General features: G+C 36.8%; 2 protein-coding genes across 4 annotated transcripts; both read left to right on the top strand.

Moving 5' to 3' along the window:
• Positions 1 to 1,022: 1,022 nt before the first annotated feature.
• On the top strand, positions 1,023 to 13,186 carry LOC132068481 (ADP-ribosylation factor-like protein 2). Of its 2 annotated transcripts, XM_059462080.1 has the most exons (7): positions 1,029 to 1,177; positions 4,063 to 4,146; positions 4,244 to 4,354; positions 7,805 to 7,967; positions 8,731 to 8,811; positions 9,179 to 9,411; positions 13,121 to 13,186. In XM_059462080.1, the coding sequence occupies exons 2-6, from the start codon at positions 4,082 to 4,084 to the stop codon at positions 9,314 to 9,316; spliced, it is 558 nt and encodes a 185-aa protein (XP_059318063.1). In that variant the 5' UTR covers positions 1,029 to 1,177; positions 4,063 to 4,081; the 3' UTR covers positions 9,317 to 9,411; positions 13,121 to 13,186. The 2 variants fall into 2 exon arrangements, with proteins under 2 accessions (XP_059318064.1, XP_059318063.1); XM_059462081.1 differs by lacking the exon at positions 13,121 to 13,186 and having other exon boundaries at positions 1,023 to 1,177; positions 9,147 to 9,267.
• A 4,029-nt stretch (positions 13,187 to 17,215) lies between these two features.
• LOC132068480 (prohibitin-3, mitochondrial-like) lies at positions 17,216 to 20,713 on the top strand. 2 transcript variants are annotated; one of them, XM_059462078.1, is made up of 3 exons: positions 17,216 to 17,647; positions 18,718 to 19,207; positions 20,393 to 20,713. In XM_059462078.1, the coding sequence occupies exons 1-2, from the start codon at positions 17,294 to 17,296 to the stop codon at positions 19,201 to 19,203; spliced, it is 840 nt and encodes a 279-aa protein (XP_059318061.1). In that variant the 5' UTR covers positions 17,216 to 17,293; the 3' UTR covers positions 19,204 to 19,207; positions 20,393 to 20,713. The 2 variants fall into 2 exon arrangements, with proteins under 2 accessions (XP_059318061.1, XP_059318060.1); XM_059462077.1 differs by lacking the exon at positions 20,393 to 20,713 and having other exon boundaries at positions 18,718 to 19,384.
• Positions 20,714 to 22,185: the final 1,472 nt, after the last annotated feature.

Here is a 22,185-nt window from a genome sequence, read left to right as displayed (position 1 = left end):
TTAAACGAAAGCCTATAATCCCAAAAAATAAGTTGGTATTTAACTTTTTTTTTTTGGCTTATGTTCGTTTTTAACTTATTCGCTAACTTTGTATAAACTAAGCCAAATGGATCCAATTATTTTTTGAGGTTATTTTAAGATAAAAATGCTTTTAAATGTACAAATTAAACGCTCAAAAAAAAGCTGAAAACAATTTTTATAAGCAAACTTAGCCAAAAAATCCAAACGGGCTCTTGATCTGGAAAACAAAAGGACATATCATCTTCACTTCGGTCAGATATCTTTCCAGCAAGCAGCAACGCTGCTCTTCACTTCAACCTCCAGGTAAGATCTTTTCTTTCCCCTTTTTTATTTCATATATTTGATTTCTTGGTATCTAATCTTTGTATTTTCTCCTACATGTTCCTGAAGAATAGAATACAAGAACTAAAATTTTCTCTAATTTCTGATAATAATATAAGAAATACAGTAATTTTTATAAAATATTAAAATTTATTTACCTAAGCCTAGTCTCAAGTAGATTATTATTTGATAAAAAATATGTTGATGAGATATCTCAGTACGTCCTATGTACATTCTTTTTTTTCTTTTTTCTTTTTTTCTTTTAGCATAGGTATGCTCTACAAACATTCTTTAGCTCTAAAATTAGCAAGATCCTCACTGTTCTTACGATGCTATATGACGTTGGATGATATTAGGGGAAAGCTTGATTTAATTTTAATTGACTACAATGAGGTGAGCTTTTGGTTGAATGGCATTCTTTGTATTTTAAATTATTAGCTTCTATGCAGAGTCTTGATGGTGCAAATGTCAAACAGGCTAAGCTAGAGTACAAAAGGGGAACTTATTTTAAATACCTCACAATAAATAATTTTTTATATATATATATATATATATATATATATATATATATATATATATATATATATATATGTATATATATATACACAGTAAAACTTATTTATACGTTAATCGTTTTTTTTGAAATCTCATCGAAATTTCTATGGTCAGATCATCTCATCGAAATTTGACCATAGAAATTTGAAAAAAAAAAAAAATTTGAAAAAGGAAAATCTGACTGAAAAATTCGGAATTGGAGCAAAAGGTGCGTAGTGCCAATTTTGTTCATAAAGAAGAACGATTAAACACTTTCATACGCTAAGTATTCAAAAAATAGGTCAGTGATTTCTCTTTTTCTTTTTCAGTTCCGAAATTTTGAAATGTGTTCATATTTTTGTTGTCAGTTTAATTTGTTGATGTTACCATGACTATAGATGTTCAGCATGCCTTTGTTGATATTTTATGCTATTACGATTCAAGTGTCAATCCCTAAGGATTCTCTTGTTTATGCCTAAAATTAGGATTTAGTTGCTAATAGAAAATGGACTTGTATTACCCGCAAGGGTGGCTCAATTGGTTGAGCATGAGGTTTTCATAATGGAGGTCTCAAGTTCAACCCCCTGTCTACGACAACAGGGGATTTACCTTCTGGGTCCAGCTCGTCGCACGGCGCTTGCCTGGTGCGGTTATCTCTCCTGTGTGGTTTGCGAGCTATTGCACAGGAGCTGGATTTACCCTGTGCGCACCCGAAGGGTAGCGACTGCGGGTTCCCATGTCATCAAAAAAGAAAAAGAAAATGGACTTGTATTGATGATTTAGGCAGAGCTTTGGTTATGGGTGTGTTCGCTAGGAAGGAAAAATGTTTTCGGTGGGTTTCTTACTTATTTTCATGTGTTCAGTACGTAAGCAGAAATTATTATCCTACAGGGATTTGTATATAATCTAAACAAATACTACATGGGGTAGGTGTGGGGTTGTGGGTTTGGGTGGGTGGTGGAGGGTTGGGTTTGGGTGGGTGGTGAGTGGGGGTGGTGGAGGTGGGGGTGCGGTGGGGTTGGGTGAATGGGGTTGGTGGAGGTGGGTTTGGGTGAGTGGGGTTGGTGGGTTGTGAGTGGTGGGGTGGGGTGGGGATGAAGATGAGGTGAGTTCAAGGGTGGGGAGGAGACGGTGGGGACTTGTTTTCCCTACTTCCATTAGGGAAGTCATTTTCCTCATTTTTAAGGAACTTGTTTTCGCAAAGAAAACGTTTTTCAAAAATTTGACAAACCGAACATGAGAAAATTGGAAAATCCATACCGAACACACCCTATATCTATCTTATCCACTTATATATAACATTGAATTTTGTCCGACACCATTAAACAGGATAGAGCCTAGCTTAACTTGCAGTTCATGACGCAATGGAGCATCTTAGACAAGATGAAATTGAGGATTTGGCATTATCCGCTCCAGCTGTTGGCTCCGTAGATATTGCTGGAAGCAATGGCTTTGGCCATAACATAGAGTTCATCAAGCTACGTCTTGAGTTTGGATTCATAAAAACGTGATAATAGTATTACTTAATACTTATTGACTGTATATGTTTGAATGATTCTATGAAAAAATTTGTGTAGGAAACCATTATTCTTTAGGGTTTTATGTCTTAGAGATCCTTAACAGTGTTCTGTTTCTAGATATTAGAAGATCAAGTTTAAGGTTCGCTTTTATTTGAACTTGTTTATGAAGTAGTAACTGCATGATTTAAGATAACTTGCTTCTTGCTCTTTTTGACTGAAACCTAAGTGTAAAGCCATATGCCACACTGAGCAATCATAACTACAGACAATGTCTATAGGTTTGGTAATTCTTACTCGACTTGAACACTTTAAAGAAGATGTAGTGTGTGTTTTGTATATCAGCATGCTATGAAGGATGATAAGAATATTATACCTTCAATTTTGGTAAAAATAATAATGTAAATATGCTTATTACGAGTTTCGGTTCAGAAATGATATTCTGTTGCCTCATTCTCTAGCTAATTTGACAAATATATCTGTAAGGATCTTCTGTTATATTGGATGAATACTGAAACCATGTTAATCTTCTGATAGATTTAAGCTTAAATTAGATCTCTTTTACATCGTTATAATTAAAAAGGACGAAGGAACTTAAGGTAAGTTGTAGTCCCTCCCAGCTCAACTTGTTACCACATGAGAGGAATTTGTATAAGATGCTTTACCATGACATGTTTTCATAAGTTTAAGAGGTACTGATTTAGAAATTTAAAGTTGCTTATTTTTTTGAGACCTTTAAGCAATATACATTTATGAAGTTATATTGAGGAATTTTGACTTGAGTTCATCTTTTACTGTTACTTGTAAAAGCATGCCGTAGGGTATTACCATGACTTATAAATCTTTCATTTTATGACTTCAGATAGAAATGGAGGTGTCCATGTGAAAAGCATATATTTGGATGATTATAATATTCTATGAAAAAGTTTGTTTAGGAATCATGTTCTATGAAACCATTATTCTTTGGGATTTCATGGCTTAGAGATCTTTAACAAACGTTCTGTTGTGGATATTAGATCATGTTTAAAGTTCGCTTTTATTTGAACATGTTTATGAAGTAGTAACTGCATGATTTTAAGATATGTTAAGATCCTGTTTTAGCGTGTTTCTTGCTCCTTTTGACTGAAACCTAGATGTAAAGCCACATCCGACATTGAGCGATCATAACTAGAGATTCTTACTCGACTTGCAGACATGACAATGGAGAGCACAAAAACCCAGAAAATTGAAAGAATAGTTTGTTTAATTTAACAATTTTATATCCATCAAAATGTAAGAAAATGTGGAACACGAAAAATCCAGATAAATCATCAAAAAAGGCTGATGGTGATTATTGTTAACTGTTTGTAACTTCCTTTTACATGGGGAGGAGAGGAACGATGTTTGTTGCAGTTAACTGTTTGCAGCTTCTTGATCCTTTTGGGTTGCTGGTTTTAAGTATTGTACATTTGGATTGATTTTGAGAAGGAAAACAAATCTACCTCATTTAATTATGAAAGACAAAAAATGAAAATAATAGACTTTACTGTCAGATATAGTCGTTTGTTTCTGTTATGTATTTATCATGAGCCAAAACATATCGTTGGACATCACACTGTGACATATTACTTGGTTTTATTTTTTGCATGCTACTGTCAACTTCTATTAATGAATATCAAACTTTTCCCAGGAAACTAGGAGCGGACACAATGGGACTTCTCAGCATTATTCGAAAGATCAAGCGAAAGGAAAAGGAAATGCGCATCCTTATGGTGTAAGTCTACAAGCTAACACACTAACATGTGGCATGTGAGATTTTTGCATACATAGAGTGTTTATTTACTATTCGGTTAATTCTGTTCATTCTATAGGGGTCTTGACAACTCTGGTAAGACAACGATTGTTTTAAAAATAAATGGGGAAGACACGAGTGTCATCAGTCCGACTCTTGGCTTCAACATCAAAACCATCACGTATCAGAAGTATGGTTTCTCTGTTTCCTTTCTCTATTTTGTTTCTCAGATTTGCATGCCGCTGTCCTGCTCCAGTAATATGTTGGTTCTTGTTTGTTGATATTACTCAGTTAACTGTAACCTGCAAGTCGAAGATGTACTTTGTCAGGCAACGGTTATGTGGTTATCTGAATATTTAGATTATTTTATTCCATAAGATTTGAGTCATTTAAAGATACTACACTTCGTCAGAGAGCTGGAGACCTTCCTGGGCTCAAGAATACATGTCATCCATTTCAGCAGAAGAGAATCAGTGGTTGCAAAGGCCTTTTCATGAAGAAGAAATTTTGGGGGTAATTACAGACTGTAATGGGGACAAGGCTCCGGGCCCGGATGGTTTCACTATGGAATTTTACAAAAAATCTTGGAACACTGTAAAGTCTGATCTCATTGCAGCAGTCAACTTTTTTCACACTCAAGAAAGATTTGAGAAAAGTTTGAACGCATCCTATATTGCTCTAATTTCCAAGAAGAACGGAACAAAGGAATTGAAGGATTTTAGACCAATAAGCCTAATTGGTAGTTTCTACAAGGTGCTGTCTAAACTACTGGCCAACAGGCTTAAAATTGTGATGGATAAACTAGTGTCGACTTCTCAAATGGCATTCGTAAGGGGTAGACAAATAGTGGATGCCGCACTAATTGCGAATGAATGTATAGACTCCAGAGTGAAGCAAAGGAAGTTGGGAATCTTATGTAAGCTAGACATCGAGAAAGCTTTCGACAATGTGCATTGGGATTTCCTCTTAGACATGCTAAAGTTGATGGGTTTTGGAGGAAAATGGATAAAATGGATATCCTACTGTATTTCAACAGTAAAATTATCCATCATCATAAATGGCTCTCCTAAGGGTTTCTTCGCCACTCAAAAGGGCCTAAGACAGGGCGACCCTCTGTCCCCCTTCTTATTCACTTTCGTTATGGAAGGCTTGAGCAGGATGCTTGTAACAGCTGGACAACACAGGTGGATTAAGGGTTTTAACCCCTGTATCAGAAATCAGGGGGAGCTGGAAATCACTCATCTTCTATATGCCGATGATTCTTTAATCTTTTGCGAACCAGAAAGGGAGCAAATTTATCATCTAAAACTGATTCTTTTGCTCTTCGAAGCAGTGTCCGGTCTCCATATAAACTTCGCAAAGAGTGTTATTTATCCGGTCAATGAAATACCCAGCATCCAGGAAGTTGCAGACATCATTGGCTGTAAAGTTGGAGTCTTTCCAGCTAAATATCTAGGCCTACCCCTCGGATCCAAAGCAAAAGCTGTAACAATATGGAATGATATAGTAGAACGCTGTGAAAAGAAATTGTCTAGCTGGAAAAGGAAGTATCTTTCTTTGGGAGGCAGAGTTGTTTTGATCAATAGCGTGCTCGACTCATTACCCACCTACACTATGTCCTTGTTTCCTTTACCAGCCCATGTAGCTAAAAGACTGGATAAATTCGAAGGGATTTTTTGTGGGAAGGTAACATGGAACATAAAGCTTTTCATCTGGTGAAATGGGAGGTCGTTTCCCAAGACAGGAAAGTTGGGGGCCTCGGGATAAAAAATCTGAAACATCAAAACATCAGCTTAATGTAAAAGTGGCTCTGGAGGTTTAGTCAAGAGGAAGAAGCACTATGGAGGAATGTTATTAGTGCAAAATACGGTCTCCTTAATCCCTGGACTACCAAACTACCATCTTCTTCTGGAACGTCTGGTATATGGCGACACATCAGAGTACATTGGCACTCTTTCTATTCAAGTTGGAAATGGTAGAAAGATAAAGTTCTGGTCGGATATTTGGCTCGGGCACTCTCCATTAAAAGAGCAATTTCTAGTACTATTCAACTTAGCACAACATCTCGATGCCACTGTCTCGGATTACTGGTCAGAGCATGGGAGTTTGATGCAATATGAATGACTGGGAGTTTGACAGTGTGTCCTCCCTATTGCTTCAGCTACATGGCCAAAGCCTGGTCCAGTCAAAAGCTAATAATTTAATATGGAAAAGAGATGGAAAGGGGAATTTCGAGGTTAGAATCTGTTACCAGAACTTGATGAGATCATCAAACAACATTCCTAACTGGCCTTGGAGAATCATCTGGAGAAATAAGGCACCTTTGAAGGTCGATTGCTTTTTGTGGCTGGTGGCACACGGGGCAGTTTTAACTCATGACAATCTTCAGAAAAGAGGGATTACAATCTGCAGCAGATGTCTATTGTGTGAGAAGGAAGGGGAGAGTGTCAATCACCTTTTCTTACATTGCCCCTAGACCTCACAAATGTGGTATCTTCTCTTAAATATTTTGGGGGTCAGTTGGGTGATGCCTAAGACTACACTCAAGCTTCTGCAATGCTGGCATGTGAAAGGACTGGGCAAAGGCAAACCAAGAACTTGGAACACACTGCCTGCCGCCATCTGGTGGTGTATTTGGAAGGAAAGAAACTCGAGAACGTTTCATAGCAGAAAGGAATCTGTAATTAGTTTGACGCACAGATGCATTTCTTTACTGTTTTTTTGGTGCAACATGGCAATAGCTAATGATGCAGAAGCCATGGTTGACTTTTTGAGTTCATTACACAACTTGTAAAGAGGCTTTCCTCTGTAAATTCTTGCCAGCAGTTTTGCTGCTTATCAATACAAAATACCCTTTACCAATCAAAAAATGAAAAAGATACTCTAGTTGTTTTTACCTTTTTATTTATCTTCTAGGGCCCCTTGGTTTATATCATCAATCAATCGACTATGTTTTAATCCCAAATCTGTTGGGATCAGCTATATGAATACTCCTTTTTTTTATTTAGCTTTGTTTTGGTTATGTTTTAAGTAGTTGGTGGAGTCTCGGATTTATGATGCCAGACATAAAACTTCTGGGCTTCATCAGTGAAGTCCAGAGTCCAGACAAGTAGGTTGGATGAACTTTGGTGAACTAAACTAAGTTACGTAACTTGTATGTCTTTGAAATAACTATCAGATGTGTTTAGATCATTTTAGTAGCTTAAATTTTTTGGACTGATCCTAGTTGGAAATGAGATTGTCTTTTTGAAATTTCATAAGTTAATGAGTGTTTTCAAAGGCACGTTTAAAGCATGCTTAAGCCCTGAAGCGAGACGCAAAACGTGTTGAGCACTTCGCCTCGCTTAGTGGGCGCTCCGCTTAGTAGTCGCATCTAAGTCATACTTTTCCTTGCCGATGAGCGTAATCCTAAAGAGGCGACACTAAACAATGGACATTTCACTTTATCGTAATTCTTTTTCAATTTCTCTGTCCATATATCTGTTATTTCTTGGACTACACATACATATTTGTGTTTTTCTCCATTTGCGCCTTTCTTCATTGAAGCCCATGCTTTATTGCGCTTAATGCTCCAACGGACCTTAGAGATTTTCTGCGCTTTTCGCCTCTGATAGCACTGAGTTAATCTGGGACTCTGCAGGTATACCCTCAATATATGGGATGTCGGGGGGCAGAAAACAATACGGTCTTATTGGAGAAACTACTTTGAGCAAACTGATGGCTTGGTGTGGGTTGTGGATAGTTCTGATCTGAGAAGGCTAGATGACTGTAGATACGAGCTGCATAATCTTCTGAAGGAAGAGGTATATATCATATTTGGTTCTCTTTTCTGTTGCTGAAACTCATCTACTCCGCAAAGCTAAAACTCCAAAAACATATGGATTTTTCGGGTGGTTTACTAATCCAATTATCCCTTTTCGGGTGGTTTACTGTCTACGAGTTGCACCAAGTAAAGGGTGCCAACTCGTTTAAAGTTTTCTTGTTTTTATATAGTTACATTCTCAACTTGTAAGACCTACAGATTTCTGATTTTGGTTCTTACCACAACCATTTAATTTGAACTTCTCCGATGGTCCTTTTACCTAATGAGACATTTGGATCCCAACATTGCTTTGCGTCATGAGCTATGTATTAAATGCAGCATCTTGCTTTAGCGGGACAGATGGCTCTTGCTTCTTCATGTCTTAGGGGATTGAGTTGTGTTCCTCTTTTATAGTGGAGACGCGATGTATGATGTCCAGGCAACGTGTGCCCCTGCCCTTGTTAAAATAAAATCCATCCCCCTAAAATAAAATGCTATATATAATACATAGCTCATGATGTAAGACATAGGGGATGGAGTTGTTCAAATTCCTTGTTCCTATTTAGCATGGTCTTAGAAGAATGCCTGTTTCAAATGCATCACTGGCTCCAACACTTGAGCATTTCTGGTGAGCCTTGGTATCACTAGTGACAAGCAGAATGAGAAAGAAGGAATCGATAAAGTTGAAGTTTACCATTGGAAATGATTTTTACTTAAATGTTATATATGTTCTGTGTCCTTCACAATTCTTTTCTCCTTGGCAGAGGCTATCAGGAGCATCATTATTGATTTTTGCAAATAAGCAGGACATACAAGGAGCTCTTTCTCCAGATGAAATAGCCAAAGTAAGAATGCTTCTTATTATACCTTAAACTGTGTTGAATGAACATTTAGGTGAAGTTTTTACACTTGGAGCTAGTAAGGATTCTGCCTATGATACCCTTAACAGTTATGTGGGGGGTCAAGCAAGAGCTGTTCTATGGCGTAGTATGATTGCATCAGTAATATGATTTCTACACTTTGGGAACTCTGAAAATCCAAATGAGAAAACCGAAATACTAAGATCAGGAGAAAATCTTCATCTAGCAGTTTTCAAAGTAGCAACTTTTTTCTGCAGATTTTTGCCTCTTTCTTTTTGCTGTTGTATGTGGCCAATTGTTTATACAGTTGACATCCACAGAGAGGGGAAATTATTTCTTTCTTCTGATTCAGGCGCTTAATCTGGAGGCTATGGACAATAGCCGGCACTGGAGAATCGTGGGATGTAGCGCATACACCGGGGAAGGTCTACTTGAGGGATTTGATTGGCTGGTACAAGACGTTGCTTCACGAATCTATATGCTTGATTAAGTGAAGTTTACATTAAGATTTTGATTCCCGCAAGATGACCTTTTTACACACTGTAGTATAATACCATTTGGAGTACATTTTTAGTGGATATAAATGTTGTGAACCAAGTTAACGTCCTAAGGGCCAATTGCCTAGAAACTGATATTGAGCCGAGTAAAGTGTTGGAGTGTTTTATTTGGGATCCAGGCCCAATCAGAAAATTGTTTAAAAGGTCGATAGATGAGAACGAGTAGTTTTTTTATGCGAAAACTGATGTTAGTGTTCTCTTTCTCATCTCGCTCTGTATCACTATTCTCATCCCCTGTTTCTTCTATTTTCTATAGTCCCTTTACTGTTCTATTGCAGATCTCTTAAGCGTGTAATTAAGTGTATTGGTTTAATACAATCAGTTGCTTCCTAATTGTAAGTTGAGTTTCTGGTTTGTTTCATTGGTGCTTTCATCCAGAGGTCTTCAATGGAGGACCAAATATCTCGAACAATCGAAGATTCAATTAAAGCCGTGAAAGATTCGTGGTCGAACGAACTTGCTGAAATTCGTTCAATGTTACAGGAGTTGGTTGGAAAGCTTGCAATGAATAAAACTACTCCCGTGGAATTCCAACGATTCTGTGGCGAGAATCCAGAGTTATGGATATCTCAGGCTCAACGCTACTTTGATTTTTATGAAATTGCAGAAAACCACAAGTTATCTATCGCCTCGTCCTATCTCGACGGAGCAGCTTTGACGTGGTACGAATGGCTTTTCCAAAACAAGCAATTGTCAGATTGGGAACATTTTACTGCCAAAGTATTAATTCGCTTTCGTAATCGGCATCTTGAATCGCCGGAAGATCGCTTGGCCAATCTCCGGCAAGTGACCTTGGTGACTGAGTACCAAAGTCGTTTGGAGGCTTTTTCGTCGGGTTTCGGTGAATCAGAGGTGTTTTTGCCATGCCCTGCATATGTTCATCCACATGTGAGCAATATAACCACCTCATCTTTGCCGCAATGCAATGATGAGAAGTCTGAATGCAAAAGCGACACTGATGAGCACCAGGTGTTCGATACTTTTCCTCAAAAGGCCGGGCAAAGTTTTCCAGAATTGTCTCATACGATTGATGTCTTAGAGAATATTGGTCCAATTCTTAATAAAAATACTGTGCCTGAGCCTGAATTTTGTGGGAATCCCAGTCTTATTATTAGTGACTGTGAACTTCCTTTGGTTATTCCGGATGGAGAGGGTAATGTCACAAAATATGGAGATGAAGAGGACTCCAACACCTATGTAGGACAGGTATTTGATGGCTTTTCTTACGGAGCTGGGCACACTTTGGTTGAGCATGAAGTGTTCGAATCACTCGGGGAAAGGAGTGACCTCTTCATTTTGGCTGGCATCAGATTGATGCACGATCATATATCTATACACCTTCCATTTGATCCCGGTGAGTCTATTCCTCCACCAATTTCGTTGAAGTGTGGGCTTAGGCAATTCGGTACGCTTCATAGATATGCAGGTACTCCATTAAATTTGGAAACAGAAGTTGTCAACATATTGAGACTAGACTATGTAGCTAGTGTGTTTGAACAAATTGCTTATCGAAATGCTGGCATATTTATTGTCTTTAATAGCTATTTGTCAGAGGATGAAGTGGGCTGGTTCGAGTGTGCTTACTTTGGCCTGCCGTACTTCCCTGCATATTGCCTCGATCAATGTCTTTCACGTCAATTTTCATTTAATCATGGTGTGAATGGTTTTGTTGTCACTGTTCATGGAACTGCGCCGTATCTTTCCGTATGGGATCCAGGAATAAGTTCCAAGTCCAAGGCTCTCACAGGTTATACAGTGAACATGTCACTACTATTGCTTGGGTCAACTGGCACGTTTTTCATTGCGTATGCTAATTCTATAACTCAAGTGTGGGATCCTGAACAGCGAGGGTGTATGCATTCTTCCTATTTGCTATTTGCACTTGTATTGGCAGTAGTGACTTTGAATTTTAGTTTTTGGGACACTTTTGCTAAGTGGGCTGTTGTGGATGAAATAGTAGCAATGGAATAAAAAGTGGATGATACATACTCTGAGGTGAATCAGGTATTTGATGATAGTTCCCAAAGAGTTGCATCGATAGAGCTACAACCAATTGCACCTCAGGATATTATACGTCTTCCTAAATTATTTCGATTCCTGCAACAACTATTAGAACAACTCATTTTTGTTCTCCAAGGTCCAAAGCGTAAGGTAAGATATGCTGCAATAGGAGGTGATTTCTCTTCCCGAAAGAAAATAATTAAGCAGGTTAGTGTACTGAAAATGACACTAGAGGGAAAAGAAGTTACTGCAACTGTGTGTATTGCATGGCTACAAGGCTGCATCAAGTCCATGGCAGACTTAATTGAGCAGGAGTTGCGTAATTTCTCTATGCTTGAGGAGATCATGGTGTTCTTTGGAGCTCAGGTTGTACCAACTAGTTATGCTACAGGTATTGGCCTTGAATTTGAGTATATTCTTGTTGGATGTGGTGGGGATGAATTCATTATCTTGATAATGCATTGCGTTTTGGATCCGGGTGATAAAGTTATCGACTGCCCTCCCTCTTTCTTACTGTATGAATTTGCTGCACTACAAACTTGTGAAAATGATCGTTGGAGCTTGACTGTGATTAAAAGTGAACTTTCATTAGGTGATGTAGAGCTTGAGTTGATTAAAGTAGCTGCCATTTTTGCTGCTAATGTTATCCATGAGAGTACAAGCACTTATCTCTTCGTTAGTTGTGACGGTAGTTTTGGGCTGTTTAAGTCTACAATGAGGCGTATGTGCTATATTGCCTATTTGGTAGCGGTAGCCGCGTTAAAGAGTGCACGTTAGAACAAGTTCTGGAGTCAAATCCAGTACTTAAAGCACTTCGCAATGCCAATACAATTGGAAATAAGATTTCAAGTTGTCGTGGTATATCTGTGCAGATTCAGCTTGAGAAGCTTGGAATAACATATGGTGCAGTCATCGTACCGTCTCTCCTTGGAAGATCTCGAGCTTTCCTAGTTATAATTCTTCAACACAACTATCATTTTTTCTACCTTCTTTGTGGAGGACCCATAAAGGTAAACAAAAAGTATGGATTGGGGGATCCTGCATTATTTTTCTATCTCAAACAATCTTATTGCTATAAAATAGCAGGTATTACTAATGATCATGACTCTCTTGATATAAAGAAGGTAATGGAAATTGTGGGACTTAGCAAGAGAGAGCAAGTGGAAATTTTTAGAATTGTGGCTTCTGTTCTTTATCTTGGTAATATGGAATTGGCTAAGGGCAATGATGAAATTGTTTTATCAGTTCTTCAAGCTGAGAGGTCTTCGTTTCATCTTCGCACCATTATAGCAGCCTTCTACACGCGCTCAAATCTTGGACGATTCACCATCATACTGTCAGCGTGGCTCTACTCGAACCTTGAGGACAAGGTTCTTTTTGAGGGCGGGAGTATTGTTGTGAACCAAGTTAACGTCCTAAGGGCCAATTGCCTAGAAACTGATATTGGGCTGAGTAAAGTGTTGGAGTGTTTTATTTGGGGTCCAGGTCCCAATCAGAAAATTGTTTAAAAGGTCGATAGATGAGAACGAGTAGTTTTTTTTTATGCGAAAACTGATGTTAGTGTTTTCTTTCTCATCTCGCTCTGTATCACTATTCTCATCCCCTGTTTCTTCTATTTTCTATAGTTCCTTTACTGTTCTATTGCAGATCTCTTAAGCGTGTAATTAGGTGTATTGGTTTAATAAATTCAGTTGCTTCCTAATTGTGAGTTGAATTTCTGCTTTGTTTCAATAAAGATCAAATATTCATTAAGATATAAAGATCAAATATTCATTAAGGAGCATTTCCCTAGTTGCTGCTCACCTGTGCACTGCTCAAAAGACCATATATGTACAAATGTTACTGCTAACATCTAGTGTCAAAGTCTGTACATGAAGCTTAATCATATGGTATAAGCAGTAAAATAGACTTGTGGGCTTATTCAGTGTAAATACGGATTAGTTGAGCAAATGCGTTTCAAACATCAGATGATTAAGAGCCCACTTGGATTAGCAATTAAAAGTAGTTGATAAGCATCAAATGTGTGTTGAAGCTAATTTCTCTAAATAAGTAATTGCATGTTTGTATAAAAATATTGAACTGATAATAAATATCCCTTCATGTATGTCGTGTACAATCCCATATTACAACCTAACGCATTATCTAGGGAGCCTCTTTACCAAGGACTAGAACAAAACACTTGGGACAATTCCCGACTTAAAGAGAAGAAGAAGCAACATACTAGAGTCCGGAGCCAAAATGGCTTCTTTTTACAGCCATTACATCAAAATGGCATGTCTTTTTTTTTTTAAACCCAAATGGGTATTTCGTGCAATGTTGCACGAAATGCAACAAATTTTTTTTTTTTTTTTTTAATTTCGTTTTTAATATAAAAAACGAAATTAAAAAAAAAAAAAAAAAAGAAATTTGTTGCATTTCGTTGGATTAATTACTAAATGCAACAAAAATTTATTTTTTTTTTTAATTTCGTTTTTTATATTAAAAACGAAATTAAAAAAAAAAAAAAAAATTTGTTGCATTTCGTGCAACATTCCAACGAAATGCAACAAATTTTTGTTTTTTTTTTATTATTTCGTTTTTAATATAAAAAACGAAATTAAAAAAAAAAAACAAAATTTGTTGCATTTCGTGCAACATTGGTACTGGTTACTGGTTTATTGTCCATATTTTGCATTGGTATCTTGTTCTTTGGTTTATTGTCCATATTTTGCATTGAAGTTGGTGTTTTGTTCTGTGTTTGCATTGAATGTTAGTTGGTGTTTTGTTATATTTAGTTATCGGATCCATGCACTTTTAGTTGTGTTTAACTAAAAAGTCATTGAGGAGGTGCTGAACTTTTAGTTATGTTTAGTTATTTGGGTCCGTGCATAACTTTGATAATTCCTTCACAAAGTTATGCGGTCCAAGATACAAGTTTGCCCGTTAAAAGTATGCCCCATCGGCATAAATTTGTTAACGAATTATCAAACTTATCGGACGGGGGCATACTTATGCCTTATGGGAGGGGGGGACTAAGTACAAGAGGCCGAGGGTTGTTGGACGGGGGTGTATTTGTGTCGAGTCCGGATACAAATGTGTTAATGTAAGTGTTTCTCAATCATCTAAGTCATTGTTATTATTTTTAGCCACTTTATGACACTAACCAATTTAAATTGCGACAAGGAATGCCTAGCAACAGGTTGGTGTCCACATCTAAGGCAATGAATTCAAATTTTGGTCACAGGTGATATTGGATACAAACCCAAAGCAAAGGATTGAAGTGGAAAGGAACAAAAGCGATTACACAAAGACAACTCCAAGTGCAAAGTGCTAATCATAGAATCCAAACAAGATCAAAGGCTCTTGGAGTTCAAACAAGATCAAGAAAAGGAAAAGGAAAATCTCCAATGAAGTAGTCTGTTATTTCTATGTTTAAGCTAGCTATTTTGGTGAAACTTGGATATGTAAGCAAACAATGTAGCTTGGTAGTTTTTGTTGACAATTAGTGCTCTTGTCCGGTTATTTTGCATATGGTAATCAAGTTCTTGGTTTATTGTCCATATTTTGCATTGAAGTTGGTGTTTTGTTCGGGTTTGCATTGAATGTTAGTTGGTGTTTTGTTATATTTAGTTATCGGATCTAAAGCATACTTTTAGTTGTGTTTAACTAAAAGTCTGGAGGGGGCGTACTTTTAGTTATGTTTAGTTATCGGTCCGGCATAACTTTGATAATTCCTTCACAAAGTTATGCGGGTCCGCATACAAGTTTGCCCATTAAAAGTATGCCCCCGGCATAAATTTGTTAACGAATTATCAAACTTATGCCGATGGGGGCATACTTATGCCTTTAAGGGCGGACTTTGCCTTGAAGCATATATATGTATTTGTCATTCCAAACTAATTATGGGTTGCATTGTATAGAGTATGTTAATTGTTAAACACCGGAGGCACGAACCCATTGTCATTAACGTGAGATACTAACTACTATTCGCTTAATTCGAACAATTTATTGTTAGGTTTTGAAGTATATATACGAGCCCTAATTGAGAGAGAAAATTTAACAATTAGAAAAAAGGAGAACAAAAAGCTTGAAATTCAAGTTATGGTGTATTTTAATGGGGGAGGGTTAAATAAGAAGAAGGCGATGTTTTTTATATTAAAAACGAAATTAAAAAAAAAAAACAAAAATTTGTTGCATTTAGTATAATGTTGCACGAAATGCAACAAATTTTTTTTTTTAATTTCGTTTTTATATTAAAAACGAAATTAAAAAAAATAAAAATTTGTTGCATTTCGTGCAACATTGCACGAAATACCCATTTGGGTTTAAAAAAAAAAAGGCATGCCATTTTGGTGTAATGGCTGTAAAAAGAAGCCATTTTGGCTCCGGACTCCAACATACTAGCTACCACGGAATAAAGTGGTGCCTCAACATGTGCCTTAGGAAGAGAGTCACCTTAGCCCTGTCTGCTTATCACGTGCATACTTCATCTTCAACTATGAAAAATAGAATATGGGGGGGGGGGGGGGCGCAAGAGGACTGAATCACTGTCAAAGTGCTCAATGAGTATCTCTCTCACTCAAGTTTTTAGGACAAGACTTATAAACAATTATTTCAATCATGCTCTTTTAACATTTTAAATGAAATATCAAGTGTAAAATGAATTCCATGATATAAACATTTCAAACATATATATCAATTCATGATTTTAATGAAAATCATACAAAACCATTTCAATGGAATTAAGTCCATTGATATCACTTTCGGCTACTCAGGCCTAAATATCAACACCGAAACAAGATTCAAGAACAACTAGGTGATCAACCTAGTGACAAGTATCATATGTCTTACTTGCTTAGATCGTCTCATCGTAGTGTCGTACTAATCGACTCATCCATGGCATTTACATAATTTGTATCTAAATATTGCTGTATATTATTGTGTATACGTATAATGCATATAATTCTGACTAAGCATAAAATAATCGGAAAAGGCTCAAATATGCCATCGAACTATTGGAAATGGCTCACTTGTGCCACTCGTCAATAGTTTGGCTCATTTATAGCATCGAACTATCAGAAATGGCTCATTTATGCCACTCATCAATAGTTTGGATCATTTATGCCATCACCTGTTACCAAATGACTCATCCATGCCATTTTTCATTGACGCCGATTTTATAATACTAGATATAAAACGGGGCCTCCAATTAGAGGCAGTGGTAGAGCCACAGTGTCGAAGACGGGTTCGCCGAACCCACAAGCTTTTGTTCAAACCTTATATTTGCTTTAAGAAATTGGTGTAATATGTATAAATTAGTAATTTAGAACCTAGTAACATAAAGATTTGAATTTGAAACCCACAAACCTCAAATTCTAGCTCCGCCTATGATTAGAGATCTACGTCGTTTAATTAAACCAGCCCAATTTTAAATCTCAAAATATTACGAACCATACACCCGACCCACGCATAACCATAATCTAGTTGGAGGTCACGTATCATATCTGGTATTGTAAAGCCGGCTGTCAATGAAAAATGGCATGGATGAGTAGTTTTGGTAACGGGCGATGGCATAAATGAGTCATTTCCGATAGTTCTATGGCATAAATGAGCCAAAATATTAACGAGTGATATAAATGACCATATTTCCGATAGTTCGATGGCATATTTGAGCCTTTTCCGTAAAATAATTTGTGTTTGACAAAACTTAAAACAACGGTCCTAAAATTGCATTTTGGAGGGGAGCCCCATGTAAATGTGTTGGGCCTCCAACCAACCCGACCCGTTTTAACCCACTTACCCATTTCTCCGTTTCGGGTTTTTCTTGAACAACACTCCATCATTCCCCCACCAAAACCCCCAATTCTTCTTCTTCTCCAAAATCCTCCTTACCAAACAAAACCCTAATTCCTCTCTGTGTAACCCTAAAAATGGCAAACAATCCAGCAGCATTATCATTTCTACGCAACCTAGCAGTAACCGCATTCGGTCTCGGCGCATCCGCAACACTACTCAACTCCACGCTCTACACCGTCGATGGCGGTGAACGCGCCGTACTCTTCGACCGTTTCCGAGGAGTAATCAACGAAACTGTCGGCGAAGGAACACATTTTCTAATCCCGTGGGTTCAACAACCTTACATATTCGATATCCGTACAAAACCTCATACTTTCTCCTCTTTCTCCGGTACGAAAGATTTACAAATGGTCAATCTTACCCTCCGTGTTCTCTCCCGACCACAAGTTTCTCGTCTTCCTGACATTTTCAAAACCCTAGGTCTCGAGGTTTGTGCATTTCACTTAATAATTTGTTTGTAAATATTGCTGCATATTATTGTGTATGTAACTATTTGGCTAACTAGTTTACTAGCATGTCTGAATTATACACTTCGGCTAAAAACTGTATATGTTGTGTATAGGTATGTATAATATATGTACATTTAGTATAAACTATACACTACCTATACCCTGTGTACATATTGTGTAAACTAGATGGCTGAATGGTATTTGCCTGTAATTTTCCCTTTCTATATTACTATTGCTCCATAGTATTGTGTATAATAATAATTTTTTTTTTTTTTGATAAAGGTAACATATTATTGTGTATAATAATTGTACTCTCTCTGTCCCAATTTATGTGGCACTTTTCGCCGAGAATCAATTTCACTAGTTTTTTAAGCTAAAATGAATTAGATCAACTTAATATTTACAAATTAAAATTTAGATATTAAAAAATTATACAAAAAGTATTATAAATTGCAACTGCAACGGCTCTCAAGGTAACACATTTACTCAAATACAGTGTTTGTTTTGATTGTTACTTAAATTTAATTGTATCCTATCGTTAAAACCCTAGGTCTTGAGGTTGTGCATTTACATAATTTGTATCTAAATATTGCTGCATATTATTGTGTGTAAGTGTAATGTAGGGAAACTTACCTAAATGTACCATTTGGCTAACTAGTTTATCAACATGGCCGGAGTATACACTACCTATACACTTTGTTTGTATATGTTGTGTATAGGTATGTATACTATATGTATAGTGTATGTATATGTATATTTGGTGTAAAGTATGCACTACCTATACAATGTGTACATATTCTGTAAACTAGATGGTTTTCCCCATAATGTATATAATTGTATATAAGTACTTGTACATAAGTATTTGCATATTACTATTGTATATAAAGGTTTTGTATCTAATATTGTTTTAATTCGTATTTAAGTGTTATACAGTAATTTTGTGTAGAATATATAAGATCAATGTTATCCGTAGTATAATACTATATAAGATCAATGTTATCCGTAGTATAATACTATATAAGATTAATGTTTTCATTTTACTATTACAGTATGATGAGAAGGTCCTTCCTTCCATCGGCAATGAAGTTCTCAAAGCTGTGGTCGCACAATTCAATGCGGATCAGCTTCTGACGGAGCGTCCACAGGTGTCTGCATTAGTTCGGGAGAGTTTGATTCGTCGTGCAAAGGATTTCAACATTGAGCTTGATGATGTGGCGATAACACATTTATCATATGGTGCTGAATTTTCTAAGGCTGTGGAGCAGAAGCAGGTTGCCCAGCAGGAGGCAGAACGGTCAAAGTTTGTAGTGATGAAGGCTGACCAAGAAAGGAGGGCGGCAATTATTAGGGCTGAAGGAGAGAGTGAGTCCGCTAAGTTGATTTCCGATGCAACTGCAGCTGCTGGTATGGGTTTGATTGAGCTTAGGAGGATTGAGGCTTCGAGGGAGGTCGCTTCGACCTTAGCTAAGACTCCTAATGTGGCTTACTTGCCCAAACAAGGGAACATGCTGTTGGGACTGAACGCAGCACGTTGATTAGGTAATTAGGTTTACTTACTACTATCTGTCTTTCATTTCTAGTTTTGATATAAACGCTTTGCTCGCTGAGGTCGAATATTGTGAAGTTGATATAGTACAATCTAATTGCTTCAGTAGTACCAATCTGTGCTGAATTGGGAAATAAAGAAATACAGAAGCGCGAATCAAGAGCGAAAAAGTGTTCCACAGCCGAATGTCTGCCTTTTGATTTTAAGTATGCAGTGTGTGTCAAATCTTGGAACCAATCTATCAATGGTTTGGTTGTTGCACTGTTTAGTAACTTGGTACTTTTGTTATCTGATATACCATGTCTGCTCAGAGTTACATCTGTAAATGCTATCAGATGAAGCTGAGTTTATGAAGAAGTATAACTGCTATTCATATAAATTTGAAGGGTAAGTTGGTTCATAATTTTTTGTTATTGTTGCCAGAGAAATAATGAAGGGATAGTAGGGGAATATAATTTTAGTAACATGTGACAGAATGTTGTTATTTGCAAGATATCCAACCTGCCAGAGATTTTCTCTGCCAGATTTGGCATACAAGGGTGACCCACACTATGTAACCTCTATGAAAAGTCTTCCTTTTTTATACTTCAAAAATAACTAGAGTTAAATAAGGTTATACCATGAATCCTTGATTTGGAGTTTTATCCCCAGGAATGGAATGGGATAAGAAACTGGAGATTTTTTCTCTACACTTACTCATAATAGGCTCAAGACATAGCAAAACCTATGTTGCAAGAAACGGTCTTCTTCTTTAGTTTAGCTTTTCAGTGTTTTCTTGAACGTGACAGCCTCATCAATTCATTTAGACCTAGTCAATCTGGTGCCAGTAGATAAGTTCTTAAGTTTTACTTACTATGACCTACATAATGGCTAAGTAGAAGGAGTACTTCTGAATTTTAGCTTTAGATAGGTATCTGAAGGGAAAAATAGAGTTGATGGTTAATGGGAAAAGAATCTTTTGTATGCTAGCAACTCCAGTAAGCTATAAACTAAATGTTCTTCCATATTCTGGTGGATTTGGAAATTACTTGGGGAGTATCCTGGTCATCGAGCCTGTGTCAGTGTAGGAACTTAGAATGTTTTGGTTCAACAATGAAGAGTAGAATGACCTTATGGTGATCTGTTCTGTTTTGTTTTTTTCTTCATGTAATTAAGCTTTGTGTAACACTTTTATTCAGGGTTGGTATCTCCTTGGTGCTCTATCATGGCGATTTTGGCTACTCTACTTGATCTCCCCCCCTCCCTCTCCAAAAGAAAAAAAAAATGGGGGGAGAAAGAGTATGCAGGTAGCACTGGAAAAAGGGTAGAAACACTTTTGAATGTATTTTCTTCAATATAAGTTACATTTCAATCCAATTTAGTTGCTTTAGGACATGATCTTCAATTTAAGATACAGACTTCTGAAAGGTTTTACTGAACAAGGCGTCCACCCCTCCCCTTTCCATCAGTTGAACGTGGTTGTTTATTTAATGATAATGAAACATATTTTTGTAGCACAATTTATGTATGGGTTACAAGTATCGCAAAATCTTAGAATCTGAAGAATTTTATGGCCCTGGCACTTGACAGAAGAAAGCAACTAGTGAAATTGCAGGTAATTAGAATTAAAAGATTAGATGAGAACTGAATTTAAGCAGTTTTGAGCAAGGGAAAAATGGAATAGAAATGAGTCCGAGTCTGCTAGGTATCCATTCTTTTCAGATGATTTTTGTTGTACCATTTGGCTTCCTTTCATTTTCCACGTCGACTTTGTGTATATTAATTTGGAGATTGGAGAGGATTGCATCAGTAATTTGTATTAGTTTCCGTTGCTGAATTTGCGTACCAAAGTCTTCTAATCTGACTATTAAGGATCAAACTCCTTTTGCTTATAATGATATTTTATGAGTTTGGAGAGGATTGCATCAGTAATTTGTATTAGTTTCCGTTGCTGAATTTGCGTACCAAAGTCTTCTAATCTGACTATGAAGGATCAAACTCCTTTTGCTTATAATGATATTTTATGAGTTTATCACCGAGGGTTGGGTTAGGATGGTTAAAATCATTTCACCCTAATCAGAGGTTTCAGGGTTTTTGGGTAGGTAGTGTTTTCTCCTTAAATGGGTCTTATGCGCCCTGAATCCGGGACTAGTGGGGTCCCCAATGCGGGTGACACCCGCATGTGAAACCAAAAATATAAATAAATATTTCTTATGAGTTTAGGTCTGCTATATTTCATGTTTAGTTGAAATTGCATCAGTTGTGTTGAAAAGCAAATTGTTTATTTGATTACTAACAACAAATCCATTTATCCCAAGCAAGTTGGGATCTGCTGTATACATTCTCATTGTCCATGCTACTCTATTTAAGTTTGCTTCGGTCTTATTTTGTATTGCAAGAATTAATCATAAGTTTGACTAATCTTACGCTGCTGGTCAACTTTACCGCTATCCTCCCTATTGTAATTTATTCGAAAAAGTTCCTCAATAAATTTGATTTTACTTAATATAGTAAAACAAACTTCTTATCAAGCATTAATATGATTCTCCAGTTTATTTTACAAACAACATCCAAAGCAATAGCAGGTACAGAAGTGAAGTAACTTTCTTCAGTGAAATGTTATACTCCCTTCGCCCCAAAAAAGATTTTCTTACTTTCCTTATTAGTTTGTCCCAAAAAGATTGGCACATTTCTCTATTTAGAAATAATTTAACTTTATGAGATGATTTGGTACACACAAATATATAATGCTCGTTTTGGACCATACATTTCAATAGTTTCATTTATTCTTAAACTTCGTGCCAAGTCAAACTAATAGCCTGTTTGGTCAAATTTCTAAAATCTGTTTATTTTGGAAAGTGCTTTTCAAAAAGGTACTTTTGATAAGAAATCATTTGTGTTTGGCCAATCAACCTAAAAAGAGCTTTTCTGCATCAATTTGTGTGTGGTCAAGCTTTTCAAAAAGTGCTTTTAAATGTCAAATTACTAATAA

This window comes from Lycium ferocissimum, chromosome 8 (assembly GCF_029784015.1).
Source record: "Lycium ferocissimum isolate CSIRO_LF1 chromosome 8, AGI_CSIRO_Lferr_CH_V1, whole genome shotgun sequence".
In the NCBI taxonomy this organism is placed as follows: domain Eukaryota; kingdom Viridiplantae; phylum Streptophyta; class Magnoliopsida; order Solanales; family Solanaceae; genus Lycium; species Lycium ferocissimum.
Note: the sequence above shows the minus strand (reverse complement) of the source record. Positions and strands in the feature narration are given on the sequence as shown.